Genomic DNA, 14284 nt, shown 5'->3' with positions numbered 1-14284 from the left:
AGAACCAACAAGGTGTGCAGCCCCCCCCCCCCCCCCCTCCTCCAATCCTATTATTAAACTAAGAGAGGAACAAACGTCTGAGCTGGCCGACAACAGAACACAGCTAGGAATGAATGCTGGGGTACGTATGAGATAGTTATCTCCGGAAAACATGGAAAGGAAAGGAAAGGAACTAACTTCTCTAGTCGTCTCGTCTCGTCTCGTCTGTTTTGTAGCATGTGGTTGCTCTCCCCCTTTCCCTTCCCATCCCATCATCCATCCCCTCGTGGCCCGCCCGCATTGGTCCCCCTGCCCAGAAACTGTCACGTAGCCTTGCCAAGATACCGCCAACCACAGATAGCCAAACACAAATGAACCAAGTGTTCATGTTCACTGGCGTGGCGTTACCTTGTTCGCTTCGCCAACTGTCGAGTCTCCAACATACATCTATGTACTATGTAAGAAGACCGCCAAGTGTGCTAGCCATTCAACTACTAGAAAACGAATAAGAAGAAAAGAAAAAACCAACCTGTCATATTCAAATTATCTCATGACACGCCAGAAACGCCATTGTTGCACTACCGCCCGTTTTGTAGTACGATTTCCTTGTTTGCTTGATTTCTAATGTGTCGGAGACCTTCAATTACGTGCTTCCTCCTCCTGTAGCCCGTGTCTATATGCCCTCCTTGCCTAGATCCGCGTCGGCGCTGCATCTCGGCGCCATCCTTTAGACCGCATGTTCTCTTCAATGCCCTTCCATATCAACTCAACCGTCTCTGCATCGCGCACCTTGGAGGTCTCGGCCACTGATGTGCCGCTTGCATCGCCTCTCCAGCGATCGACGGCTGCCGTGATGAAACGCTGCGAGGTCCACGTACGCACCGTCTCGGGAACCGCATCGCCGCGCCAACCGACGTAAATACCTAGAACATGGCGGAACAGCTCGATCGGCGTAGGCCATTTGTAGCTGCGGAACTGCCACGCCTGCCCGGTAGTGAAGACCGCAACCAGGCGATTCCAGTATTCGGGCTTGAAGTGCTCTGTGCTTTCGACTAGAATGAAGCGGATAGGCCGCGTTGGGTCAATTGACCTCATCATCCGTGTGATGTGTAGAATCGTGCTGCCTGTGCCGGGCCCGTCGGCGTTCTCAAACCGTCCTTGCTCTAGGAACGCCCGCGCGTTGGCCATGCGCAGAATTGATGAGGCCGAGGGCGAGAGCAGAATGATCGGGTCCGGTCGTCGACCGTTAGGTTTTGCTACCGCCGACGAGCTGCCCACAGAAGATGTGCCAGGATGTTGCGGACGCTTAGATATGATGGCCGCTGCAAGTTTGCGTACATGTGAGAAGTCCTGCAAAATAGGGTGTTAGTTTTATAGAGCTAGCCTACTGTCTCATCATCTGTCACGACAATAGGAAAATGACGAGATGGTAAAAAAGAAGAACCTACTGTGGGCTTGCTGCCTCGAAGGACCGTGTTGCGGTTACCGATTCTACGCTCGCCCGAGTACACAGCAGCCAGCTTGGGATCTAAAGGACCTTGTGCTGCGCGTGATGTTGCCGATGGCTTACTTGCTGCATTTGAGCCGGCAGTTGCACCCGTTGCTGATGTGTCGGTCAAAGGCTTAATGTGCTCAGACTCTTCGCTCGCGCCCTCTAGCCAAGTGACCAGATCCAGACGCTCAACAAACGCCAGGTTCTGAACCTTGCCAAGCGCACCCAGCTGCTCATTGAGGCGAGCGGCGGATGCACTGTACTCGGGAATAGCCACCTCGCGGTTTAGCCAAGCAAAGTAGATGCTGCGCAGATCAACAGAGCCTGTCTTTCCGTCCGCTGAAGCGCTGAAGCGCGTCGCCGTCGTTAATGGCAATGCCGGTGCCCCATTTGTATGCGGAAAGCGAAGATGTGTCGCGGTTGATAGCGGGCTTTCTCCTGCCGATGGGTCGGCTGAGCTGGTAGGAACCGCCCGCTGGTTCGTGGAGATGCTCTGGCGCAGAAGGAGCAGAGGGTCTTGTTCAGACATTGTTGAGAATTGATGCGTATGGGAAAGGCTAGATGAGTGCTTGGGAATGTTCGGTTGAATCGGTGGCAATTATGTCAAAAATATTGCGCAACCAAAAATCTAGGACAAAAAATAGATTCGTTGAGGGCTATAGCAGCAAGCAATGCTCCCTACACTTGCTTCGAAGAGAGGAATTTTTGAGGCTGATGTCGCGACAAGTTGGTTGAATAAACGCAAGGCTGATAGCTTGATAGGGTGCGCAGCCAATGGCATCGCATTAAAAAATGGTATCCACTTTAAAGATGCCCCCGATGATCAAAGTAGCCACATTATAACCGTAGCTAGTCTACCCTGCGTACATACGGAACACCGTCAAAAACAAACCAACGTTGAGAATACAATCCAATTGTGTAGATAAAGCAATCAAACTGATCTAAATAGCAGAAAACCGAAAGAGAATGCAATCCCACTAACTCCTGCCTTTTTAACAAACAAAGCAACCCATCATAAAAATCATGTGCTATACGATAGCCCCAACTTTTGGTACGAATCCTTGCCTGACGCTTACACCCCCCGTTTACAGCATCATAGTGTCATCACCATCCAGGGCCACAGTCTGTGGTACCTCGACTACGCCACGGCCACGACCCGAAAGCAGCTCCTTCCGAATCTCGGGGCTAATGGCAGGATGGCCATGGGTCAAGATTAGATCGAGCAGCGCCTCGCGGGCGTCCTCGGTGATGTCATTCTTGTAGCGCTCGGCAAAGGCTAGGAAGCATTGATGCCACACTACGGGCAGGCGGGCGTTTGTAGTCTCTTCAACATCTAGGCCGTCAGCCTGCTTTATCGAGGCAGGGTCGACGCTGCGGAAGCGCAAAAAGTCTGTGTATACTTGTTAACGGTACGTTCGTTTTCTCCATCTCTCATTCTGGAAGACAAGGTGCAAGGTGACCTACGGAAGACTAGAGAGTCAATGACACTCCATGGCAAGGCGTACTTCTTTTCCAGAAGCGCCTTGATCAAAATGTTGACAGCACCACCACCCTCTACACCATCTGAAGCGCCTTGTGCTGAAATTTCACACAGGCCAGCCAGCGCAGCGGCCGAGTGCAAAATCGGCACTGAAACACGAGTGAGCACAGCACCAATAATAGTGGCCTCGCGAGACGTCAAATTGTTGCTGACCAGTGGGAACAAGAAACCTTTGAACCAGGCCGAGCGGGCATACAACGCACGCTTGACGGCTTTGAACAGATGCACATTCAATTTGTGGTGCTCGTAGATGTCTTCGCGCACACGCGGGAGCAGTACGTGCTCTAGGAAGACGCGGGAGGTGTCTTTTTTACCTGAAGTAAAAATCTTGGTTGCTTCATACACGGCGTTGGCGGTCCAGTTTTCGGGCTTGGTCAACTGGATAATTTCCTCCCACTATCAAGCAGGCAAAGTTAGGCACTGGTGTTTACCACAGATTTTCATGTGGATAGACTGGAAGTTGGATAAAAACTTACTCTAGGAATGGTGGGTAGAACCTTGAACGGCTTAGGGATCTTGCCGCTCTTCCAGCGGCTTAGAATTTCGCCAATCTTGGTGTAGACAAGAACCACCTTTTCTGGCAACTCTTCGTCGTCAATGGGGCCCGACTCACGTCTCTCCATATCCGCCTCGTGCTGCATAATTTTCTCCATGATCAGATCAGCCAAGTTCGTAGGCTGCTCATCGTCCTCTGCCATGCCATCGTCTGGTTTCTGGTTCCAGCCGTGAGCCAGTAGCGGGTCCTGGTCCAGCTCCGGTAGAAACTTGCGGTATGCCTCAAGATCTTCGGGGTCCACATCAAGATGCTCGATCTCGTCATCCTCATCACCCCAAGCTTCCTCGTCATCATTGGCACCGGCCATGCCGGTGTTTTCAGGTTCATCGTCCTCGGCCTCCTCTAGTTCTGCCAGCCGAGCGTCGTAGTTGAAGGCCTCGCGGTTGGGGCCTGCAGCCGCCTTCTGTTTCGCCGTCCGCTCGTCCTGGTCCTCCTGCGTCAAACCTTGGCCCAGCTTGAGAATGGTACGTGTCTGCTTGGCATCGACAAATCCGGGGCCCTCCTCGGTGTCCTTCTTCACACGCTTGGGAGCCTTGGTCTTGAGTGGACCAGACTGCATGTAGTCCAGCTCTAGCGGGTTATGTCTTCGGCGCGGGGCCGTCGGGGTTGTGGCGGCCTTGGGCATGATGGGCGGGTTGGATGTGGAAGAAATTTCAAGTTGATACGTGGAAAAGAAGAGGAAAAGCGTATAATATATGTAGTGTAATCTACTAAATAGATCGGCCAAAGATGGTGATGTCTTCCCCGTCAAAGTCAGAGCCAGAAGCAACCCACAAGAAAACTGCAATTATTGCGATAAGATAAGCGATTTTCTCACTAGCCTGAGAAATCCCGGGGACTATATTTTTTTTCCCCCGCAACGAAATTTTGGCGGTGGGAAGCGGCAGAACTAGCAAGTTGTGCTTCTCTATGTAAACGTACTTATGGTCCCATATATTTTCACTCCAAGTTATTTTTTGGAGGGGCAGCAAAGGAAAACAGAAGGAAAAAAAATGAAGGACCCCCACCATCACGACACGATATAAGTCGAAGAGAATTCTGTTTTGTTGCTCATGTTTTAGCATTTCATATATTACATCACTTCCTTTTTAAGCCTCTTTTTTTTTCAGCCATAATGCCGACCGAGTTGGAAGAGGTATCTCGTGACTCTTTTCTTATTTAAAAATGTTCTAGATCGCTAACACAAAGTCTTGCAGCTCGTAGGTTTCATTAGCCACCCCAATCCTCAGATTAGACAAGTGGCAGTTGAGAACCTGGTGCCCTTTTCCTTGTCACAGCCTGAGATCTTCAAGGCCAATGAGTACCAGTCCCTCAAGTTCCTTAAAATCCTTACTCGTGATAAACCAGTAAGTCTACGTCTCGGCGTTGTGGAGGTGTAAGAGATACATTGGCTAACCCTAAGACAGGCTATTTCTGAACATGCCGTCACTATCTTGGTCAACCTGTCTGGAGAGGACGAGGTTCTGAAGAACCTGGCTACAGATGAGGCTTTTGTCAACAGTGTTCTTCAAAGAATAGTCGTAAGTGCATTGCTGCTGGTCTACGTACCACTATAAAGCCTGATTTACTCACCCTGTACTGTATGTTAACATTGTCACTAGATGGCCGAGGAGCCAAATGCGGACTCTCTTTCTATGCTTCTTGCCAACTTGACAAAATGGGACGGCATGAAGTCGATCCTGACCATGAAGCAGCCCCCAGTTGACAAGCTCTCTGCCAGTGATCTGGTGCTCAATCAACTTATGGATGCCTTCGTCAAGGGTTCAAGTAGTGAATTCAATAAAAAGGCAAACTACGACTACCTATCATACGTCTTTGCCGATCTCTCTAAGCATGAGGGTATACGCAAGTTTTTCCTAACCAAGCAGGATTATGACGGCGAATATCCGCTCAACAAGATGAAGGTGTTCACTGAGCATAGCTCTGAAATCCGCCGTAAGGGCGTTGCCAGCACAATTAAAAATGCCGCCTTTGAGATCAATGCTCACCCGCTATTTATTGATGAGGATGAGATCAACCTGCTGCCTTACGTCCTGCTCCCAATCACGGGGAGCGAAGAGTACGATGCTGAGGACATGATGGATATGATTCCTGACTTGCAACTCCTGCCTCCCGATAAATCTCGCGACTCAGACCCAACTATTATTCAAACCCATGTTGAGACGCTGATGCTCTTGACAACAACTCGCTCTATACGAGGGCATCTCCGCGCCATCAACGTCTATGCCACCATTCGAGAGACACACGCTCGCGTGGACAATGCAGATGTTCAGGAGGCATGTGACCGGCTGGTGCAAGTCTTGAAGCGTGACGACGCTGACGAAGACATCGAAGGAAAGGAGACTAAGGTGGTCGAGATTGAAGAGGACGATGAAGAAGCCATGACAGAGGTATAAGAGGATAGATAGGGCAGACCTAGAATAAGGAATGGATGGGGGTTGGGGAATACACGGTATACAGGATCTCAAAATAAAGCAATCGGTATGGGGAACGGGAAACCTTCCGCAGAAATGATGGAATGACATTTAAATGTGGATTCAGTCCAGAAATATTGCATGGTTAGTATGCATGTATTAGCAGAGATGACCTCGCTTCGAAGACATCCTGGTTGAAGATCTGGATAGTTAGTGGCCTGTCTAGGCTACGAACTAGCGCAAAATGAAAAAAAAATTGAAGCACTTGGTTGCTCTCTAGAGGCTGAAAAAATGAGGGAAAGAGCAAACATGGCAAACGGAATGCTACTGCCAATATCGGAAAACTGGCTTAGCCTCGTGTAACGAAGAAGAAAAACTTTCCATGGGGCATCACCGCCTTTTGCTCTCACCATTGCCGTTTGGTCCATCTCTATGCTGTCTACCGTTGCTATCAGCGTTCGTTTATTTTAATTCTGCGTCCATCCTCATTCATACTTCGCACATAGAAGCTCTCTGGCGTCTTTCTGCCATCACGTACCCTCCAACCACATTGATAAGGCTCAAGCTGACTAGAAAATAGCCAGGAGAGAGCCGTTACTTTCTTCTCTATTCCTAGATTTGCTGAAGCACTCTGAAGCAGATTCTTTCTTGTCTTCTCTCTTGTCTCCTTGGCTCCATGGGGGCCTCAATTCAAACACAAAGTCTCATCTCGCATCCTCGCCGCGTTCTGGGAGAGTAGTAAAGTATATGCATACATGCATATATTACAGACATGCATGCTCTCTGCACTGTGCCGTACTACATTACCCTAATCAGCCTTGATGCGCTATGATTTCCGCTGACCTGACTGAGTCTGGAACTAAGGAGAGTAAGCCTACATACTACAGCCCAGCACAGCCATTGCATTGTCGTCAGTCACCACATCACATGCTCTGTATAAGCTTTGTCTAAATGCGCAGTATAGGGCCGGTTCTACCTGTAATGACTCTCTATCCTAGTCAATTGGCTGTAGCCATACTAGTGCATACTGTCCGTGTTTTAATGCTGCTAGGAGTACTAGTTGGTTGAGTCTTTTAGTATGGCAATATGTGTTTTCATCAGGAGATCAAGTGCCCTCCCCCCCCTGACAGCATGGTTTAAAATTAGTCGTTTCAAGACTGAGCGAGCGTGTTGTTTAGCCTAGGCCATGTGTCTAACTAGAACAAGGCTCTAGGCTCTTTGTCCTTTGTTGTCTTGTTCTATTTCTGTCTGCCTTTTATTTTTTTAATTTTTTTTTTCGTTGTTTTTTCTCCGGCTCATCGCGAACACTCCCATGAATCCACTTTGCGCTGCTAGCAAAAAAAACAACAAAACCCAACTGGTGATTAGCGCGTCGACCAACAAGGCACTAAGCTTCGGAGTTCCTCAGCTTAAAGTTTAGGGCTTTGCCTTTTGGACCCTGAATTTTCTTGCAACCAGAACTCCTTTCTCGACAACGTACAACGAACAAATACACGAACCAACAAAAGGATGGTTCTACGTGAACGCCCGCGTGGCGGCACTTCTCGTCGCATTATCGAAAATGATGATGATGGTTTAGACGAACCCTACCTCCAAGTTCCACACAAAGGCGGCCGTAAAGCAAATATCGGAAAGGCATATTCAGCTCAAAGACCATCAGCTGCTCGTAGACCCCCGTCTCCAGTCAACTCACGACGTGAAGGTCAGGCCTCAGAAAGCTCTCGATCACACCACCTACCTACCCCCGGGTCTAGTCGAAACAGAACACCCGAATTTGAAGAAGACGACTTTGATGACGCCGAAATGACGGAAGACTCGGACTTGAGTCGCACTGATTCTGATTCTGAGGCAGAGAATTTCGCCGCTACTAATCGCAAGCCAGCCAAGTCTGCGGCCGCGGCTACAAAAGCCTCATTAGGACGCCGGTATACTTCGGCCTCCTCTAGCGGTCCTGGCGATGCTGCACCTGAGGCAGCTCCTATGTCGGGGTATTCTCGAGCCCCCGTATCAAAAGCAAAAGCGGGCCTAAACACAAGTGGAAGCAATGGCAACGCTTACCATGGCCGCAAAAGATATGAAACAGCCCCAAGCGAAGACGAAGATGACTATAGCGACAATGATAGTGAAAACTTTGCGCAGGAGGATCCTGCCGTGCATAGTGACGAAAATGACGAGGAGGCCGACCGACGAATCAAGATGCAACAAAGGCATATACACCCATCAACTGGCCGGACTAGTTTCATGTCAGATCAAAGCCAGACTGCAGCACTTGAGGTTAACCGCTGGCCTTCAAAGAAGGCTAGAAGTGCTGCTGAAAACTCGTAAGTTAGCAATCGCCCAGTCTATGGGCTACTTAAGTTTTGCTCGCATTATGACTACCTACCTGCCTGATTTCCGCCCCAAGACCCAAAGCCTTTTCTTCCCGTCTTCTCTCCTTGGCGCAAGGCGCAAATTTCGCCGTACATGATTCACCTCGCATCTTCACAAACTGCAACTCTCGTGCAGGGCAGACCCAGCCTCATATATGCATGACTGCTGCAGCCGTTGTATTTTGTGGGCTAGTGTGTCAAGAGGAAGCGGGAAGAAACAATAACTAATAGTGACAGCACGGGTAAGCCATATAAACAGGGCCAACACTGAGAGTTTTAGGCGTTGGTTGGCTGTCTGGCGGACGTACAGTTGCAGCGTCATACATATAGCAGCGATACCAACAGAAACACCATGTGACAAGTGTCAGCTGCAGGAGACAAAGAAAACTGAGCAAGTGCTTGGTGTGCTTTTCGAGCTTGTTTTTCTACCTCGTTTCCCCTTCTACCTTTTCCTCTCAGGCTTGTTGACTTGTTCTCACTCCCGCTTCCGTTTCTTCTGTTGGGTATTACTCCCGCTACTGCTACTGCTGCTACGCTACCGCCTTGTTCCCGATTTCTGTTTACTTGTGTTGTCCTATCTATTTACACTTGACCACCCACTACCCACTACCCCTGCCTCTACCCTACCCCGTTTGCCTTTATGCCCTCTTCGTTTCCATCTACCTCTTTATACCCCCAGTCCATTTTCATTTGCGCCCAACCAATCCTAGAAGGCCAAGGGCAATAGGCTAGTGGCAGCCCAAACTTACAAAGAAGAGCATGCCTACGCACCAGCCATCCAGCCCAAGCAATTCAAGTCGGCCAATTACAATACACGCACTTTGCTGAGATCTGGTCTGAGCTTTTCTCTCTTCCCACTTTTCTCCAGCCCAACCGACCTCTACGTGCTGTGCTTTTACTTGCGCTTTTCCTATTTTCCCCCCTGTTTCTTGTACTGCTCCAGCAGTAGTTATCTAAGTGCAGGAAGGCTATAGAACATCCCAACCCAACCGCCTTATTATCTGCTTTCTTTCATTTCCCTCCTCTCTAGTCTCTCACCTGTCTGGTAATGGCCCATGTTCCTCAACTTGGTCCTAGTGTCTCATCGGTCTCTTTGATTGATTGACCCTTTGACTCCCACCTACTGTTTTCTTCCCTTGCTAGGTCTGGCCTCTTCCTCCTCTTTGACCTATCTTGTTGTCTCCTCATTCCCCCACCCTTCCATCTACAGCCTATTTTTCTTTTTTTTCTTCTCCCTTTCTTTTTAGCCCTGTTCCCTCCACTCAACACACCAAGCATCAAGAGCAAGAACAGAAAAAAAAAGCCCTCATTCACAGTGTGCTGGCTTGTTTCTCTTTCTATATTGGCATCTAACCATAGCCGACGTTGCTTGCATTTCTAGAGAAACTACGGCAGCACGGAAACCCAAGCCTATTCCACGTGGTGTAACCGATACAGCCTCAAAGGCTGACAAGGACGTCTTTACAAGACTAGATACTGCCAAGTCAAACCCACAGCTTGAAATGTGAGTATAGTCTATGACTTTTCTTTCTACTCTTTGCTCTTCCACTTGAACTAGTACTGGCATTGTTCTCCTGGTTTCCTTTTTCTTCAAACCCCCCCCCCCCTCCCCCAAGGTTTTCTCCCAAAAGACGCCCTCGCCCCCCCCCCTCCTCCCTCTGTAAACTTTGAGGCGCTTTGAAAAAAAAAGCCTACACCACCCAAGTAACGCCGAACCACTGCTATTATCTCTTTTCCTTTTTCTGCGGTGCCGTGTCTTTCCGCTACTCTTCTCTTGCTCGTTCATACGTTTAGCCTGCTGCAAGCTGAGGCCGAACGTGACGTGGCGACGCATTGCCCTCTTTGCTGGTCTGCTGCTTTGTGTGTTGTGTGCCTCTATTATCTTCTACCTTGTTCTTGCTTTGCCTTATTTTTGCACACCGCAACGTCTTGGGTTCTTTAGTTCCTTGAGTCTTGTTTTGACTTTACCTTTTTAGCTCTTACATACTCACCGATATACTGGTTGTCTGCTTCCTTTTCTCTTTCCCCTGACCTTTCTTTGTTTTTTCTTTTCCTTTTTTCCTTTCCTTTTAGCACAACCTACTTACCTTATTCTTTTCTAGAAAATCCTGCATTGGCTGCTTGAACGACATTTCACCTCAACAGATTGTCAAACTCGACTGTGGTGATTACATCTGCCACTATTGCCTGAAACAACGTTTTAGAGACTCCGTTAAAAACTCTGCTCGGTTCCCGCCCCAGTGTTGTGAAATCAGCATCCCCCTCAAGCTCATTAGCAAACACCTTGACAGCAGCTTCAAGAAAGCATTCGACCGTCGTCTAGCCCAATATAACAAGTCACAAACCTCTTCTCGTCGACCTTTACAGCTAGACGAAGACGAAGAAGACGACGACGACAATTTCGATATTGACGCTCGCCCACCATCTGTCTCTGCTTCTGCACCCGGATATCACGGCTACAGTGACCCCTATTCATCAACCAAGAGACCTTCCAGAAGGCATAACAAGGACCGATTAAGAGATAGAGACGAAATAGGTTCTGCCCGAACTGCTCCTACCCCTCGCCGTGAAGCAACCAAGATCAACGGTTGGCAGCGTTGCTATAATTGTGACGCTGTCGTAGAACAGCGTGAAGGCTCTAGTTTTATAACTTGGTAAGTGACCTTTTTTCCTTCTCTCTATTTTCCTGTCCCCTTTTGTTTAGACGTTTCTTTTTTTTATCAAAAAGCTGCATACCAAGCCAAATAAGACGAGTGTCTGTCCCGAGCTTTTGTCAAAAAGCCAATCTTGACAGTCCCTTTGTCTTTTTTTCTTTTTTTCCTGGACTGTGTATGTCTATCCTTGAGGGATTTTGGCAATGCACCTTTTAGCCCTTCATGATCTTTGATACCTACCCATGCTTTCTCGTTTCATGAAACATGTTGTCTTGAGTGGCTTGCCAGTTCCTGCAAGCTGTTGGTTAACGTTGACGCTCCGTGAAAACAACCCGACTTTTTATATCTTTAGCTTTTTTTCCCTGAAGAGCGAAGAGGGAAATCTAGGCCGGGGTGCATTATCCCGCGGACTTCGCCTATGCCATCTGCACATCCCACGCAACACCTAATCTTGCCTCACTTCACTTGCACTGCTTCTTCCACCATGGAATGAATCCTTAAGCCCATGATTTGCTCAAGGCACCTTTGCTATTCCAAACCCTATGAGCTACAGCCCCTCTCCTCCCTCCTACCCTATCTCGTTATTTCCCCCCCTCTTCCCCATACAAATGAATGGCCCACACCGTGCCCCTCCTCGCTCTCTCGTACCCCACAAACCCCACATCTCCATAGTCTTTTCCTCTCCCTCCTCCGTTCTCTCTGGCAACAAGGAGCTGAACATTCCTCACTAACACTTCTTACCTTGCCCCCAGTCGCTGCGGTGCTGAGTTCTGCACAACCTGCGGTACCAAGTGGAAGGATTGCGACTGCCACTTAGCCTCTTGCGACCCTATTCTCAATTCTACCAATTCTGAGTTTGCAGGTGGTGGTTCAGAACCGCTTCCAGACGACGAAATGGCATACAATCCTCAACCCAGACTAATCCGCGGTGATCGCGTATCCGGCCGCATGAGCGTGGGCGCGCCCCCCGGACCTAGTAGTGAGTACTATGCCCGGACTGTTGCCCGCGAGGCCCCTCGTGAATACCATGATGACTACGATGTTGGTTATGGTGCCCCTATGAAGTCTCGGGATCGAGACTTCGCTTCCGAAAGAGCCGCTACTCGAGAGCCCTCTGCTGGCCTTGGGCGCGAACGTATGTTTGCTGGCCGTGAGCGCGAGCGCGCTGGTTTCGCTCGTGATAGAGAACGTGCTGCGGCCGCCGCAGCCGATTATCCAGATGATTACATGGACTATAACGCTGAGTACCCCGATGAATATGACGCCGAATATGGTGATCTTCCTGCCGGTGGCAGTGCTGGTAATATGGGTGGCTTCCGCCAAGAATTCCGCAGCAGAGAGCCTTCCGCTCCTGCTGCTGCAGATTATGCTGACCCTAGAGTCCATCCTTCTCGCCAAACCAGAACTAGACCCGGAGCTCGTGCTGCGACTGAGGCCGGCTATGATGATGCCTACCCCGACGAATACGCGGGTGCTTCTGCCGCGATTGGCGGTAAATACGCTGCTAGTGAGCGCTACCCTGATGACTACGGCCAGGATGGCTATGCAGCCGCACCAGCGCGCTATGCAGCCTCTGCCAAGTTCGAGCGCCCTTCTGCCAAGTATGCTGCGGATGCGTATGCCAACAGACTGTCTGATGGCTTTGAGGATGATGATTACCGCAGCGAACCTGTTGCTCGTCCTCCCACTGCCTACAACCGTCGTGCGACCGCCGACTTTGCCGATGACAGTCTTCCAGAAGCCCGCGATCCCAGGGATATGCGTCGCGAACGTGGTTCTAGAGACGTACGTCCTTCCCGGGCTGCTTCAAGACCTCGTCACAGCTCAGCTGCTCAGGCGTACGAGGAAGAGCATGAACGTCACCCTCGGCATATTTCCGGGGCTCGTGGTAACGAACTTGTTCTTGGCCATTCTAAAGCTTCTAGATCACATGAAGAAGAGATTGACGAGGATAGCGATTATGAGGAATTCCTCAATCCTCCTCAGCCCCCAGCCGCTCGTCAACGTGGCAGTGGTGGTGGCTTTGGCAGAGGAGGTAGACCAGCCGCTACTGCGCCAGAGGACGACGAGGATTACTATGACGATTATGCCCGTGCTACCCACAGTATGCCTCCTGGTGGCGTTTCACAAAGAGCATCTGTTCATGGAGCAGTAGCCTTTGAGCGTCATAGCACAACGGGCGAATTCCCTAAAACTCGCCGACGTGCCAACTCCACAGAACGTCGCCTCATGGGTCGGCTCAAGAATCGTAACAGTGTTCCTCCTTCTCCTCGTACAGCTCCTCCGTATGGTGGTCATGGCCCACATGCCGGTGCGCCCCCTCATATGAGTGGTCCAATGCCTCCTGGCCCAATGGGCGCCATGATGCCCGGACCTGGGCCTATGCGTGGCCCAATGGGTGGCCCAATGGGCGGCCCAATGGGTGGTCCTATGGGTGGTCCCATGGGTGGCCCTATGGTTCATGCAGGTCCCATGGCCCCCATGGGAGGTCCTGTACCCGGGCCTATGGCAGCAATGGGCTCTATGGGTCCTATGGGAGTGCCTGGTGGACCCATGGGTGGGCCGATGCCTCCCCATGGCCATGGCCCCGGGCCTGGACCTGGACCTGGGCCTCTCGCTCTGTACAGCAACCGCCCCCCTCCTCATATGCTTCCTCCTCTAGCTCCTGGCGCTCCGATGATGCACCCGACCTTCGACAAAGGCATGTATGGCCCCGGCCCGGGAGGACCTCCTCGAGGAGATATCAAGGCCCCCCCCGGAGGACGACACACTGGCCGTCCCGGACCACTTCCGAATGAATATAATGATGATGCCGCTGGGCATGCGACCGCTAGACGGCGCCGCAGGTACGACGACCATCATGACGACAACGTGAAGTCCTCGACAATGGCAGGTCTGACAGGTGTAGGAACTGGAATGGCCAGGGTCAGTGAATGGGTTGGCCATATTCCGCCTGGCGCTACTCCTTCTGCCCCGCCAACGCTTATGCAATAACAACAAAACCGTAACAAAAAAAATCAATAACAACCCTTCGACGATTATTTGCGGCGTCCATAAAAAGAAACGCGCATACGATGTTTTACAACAAAAACCGAAGAAGCTTTTGCTCCCCTTCGGCCTACGCGATATCCGCAAACTGCCGCCGGTTTTACTCGACGACTCTTTTTTTTTTTTCTACTTCTTACATTGCACATAGCCTAACTGCAGCATGCCCACGCCCCATACGTCCCTGGTTCGCCCCGATACTCGACCTCGAATTCGACCTCGACCCCCGCCGCCT

At 50.4% G+C, this 14284-nt stretch overlaps 4 protein-coding genes across 4 annotated transcripts; 2 read left to right on the top strand and 2 right to left on the bottom strand.

Annotated features, from left to right (window-relative positions):
- Nucleotides 1-669: 669 nt before the first annotated feature.
- Nucleotides 670-2000, bottom strand: HOO65_020119 (Cell division control protein 73; the record flags this gene model as incomplete). The annotated part of the gene is made up of 2 exons (XM_071006802.1): nucleotides 670-1329; nucleotides 1428-2000. The coding sequence occupies 2 exons, from the start codon at nucleotides 1998-2000 to the stop codon at nucleotides 670-672; spliced, it is 1233 nt and encodes a 410-aa protein (XP_070860757.1).
- A 556-nt stretch (nucleotides 2001-2556) lies between these two features.
- On the bottom strand, nucleotides 2557-4192 carry HOO65_020118 (Bystin-like protein; the record flags this gene model as incomplete). The annotated part of the gene is made up of 3 exons (XM_071006693.1): nucleotides 2557-2870; nucleotides 2936-3407; nucleotides 3488-4192. The coding sequence occupies 3 exons, from the start codon at nucleotides 4190-4192 to the stop codon at nucleotides 2557-2559; spliced, it is 1491 nt and encodes a 496-aa protein (XP_070860756.1).
- Nucleotides 4193-4681: 489 nt separating this feature from the next.
- HOO65_020117 (FAM203 family protein.12c) lies at nucleotides 4682-5963 on the top strand (the record flags this gene model as incomplete). Its single annotated transcript, XM_071006827.1, has 4 exons — nucleotides 4682-4702; nucleotides 4764-4913; nucleotides 4974-5087; nucleotides 5169-5963. 4 exons carry the CDS (start codon nucleotides 4682-4684, stop codon nucleotides 5961-5963), a joined length of 1080 nt encoding a protein of 359 aa, XP_070860755.1.
- Nucleotides 5964-7490: 1527 nt separating this feature from the next.
- HOO65_020116 (uncharacterized protein) lies at nucleotides 7491-13998 on the top strand (the record flags this gene model as incomplete). The annotated part of the gene is made up of 4 exons (XM_071006245.1): nucleotides 7491-8302; nucleotides 9732-9854; nucleotides 10555-11004; nucleotides 11757-13998. 4 exons carry the CDS (start codon nucleotides 7491-7493, stop codon nucleotides 13996-13998), a joined length of 3627 nt encoding a protein of 1208 aa, XP_070860754.1.
- Nucleotides 13999-14284: the final 286 nt, after the last annotated feature.

The sequence above is a fragment of the Ceratocystis lukuohia genome (genome assembly GCF_044167205.1).
Source record: "Ceratocystis lukuohia strain C4212 chromosome Unknown Supercontig2_pilon, whole genome shotgun sequence".
NCBI classification, from domain to species: Eukaryota; Fungi; Ascomycota; class Sordariomycetes; order Microascales; family Ceratocystidaceae; genus Ceratocystis; species Ceratocystis lukuohia.
This window is presented reverse-complemented; position numbering and strand designations above follow the sequence as displayed.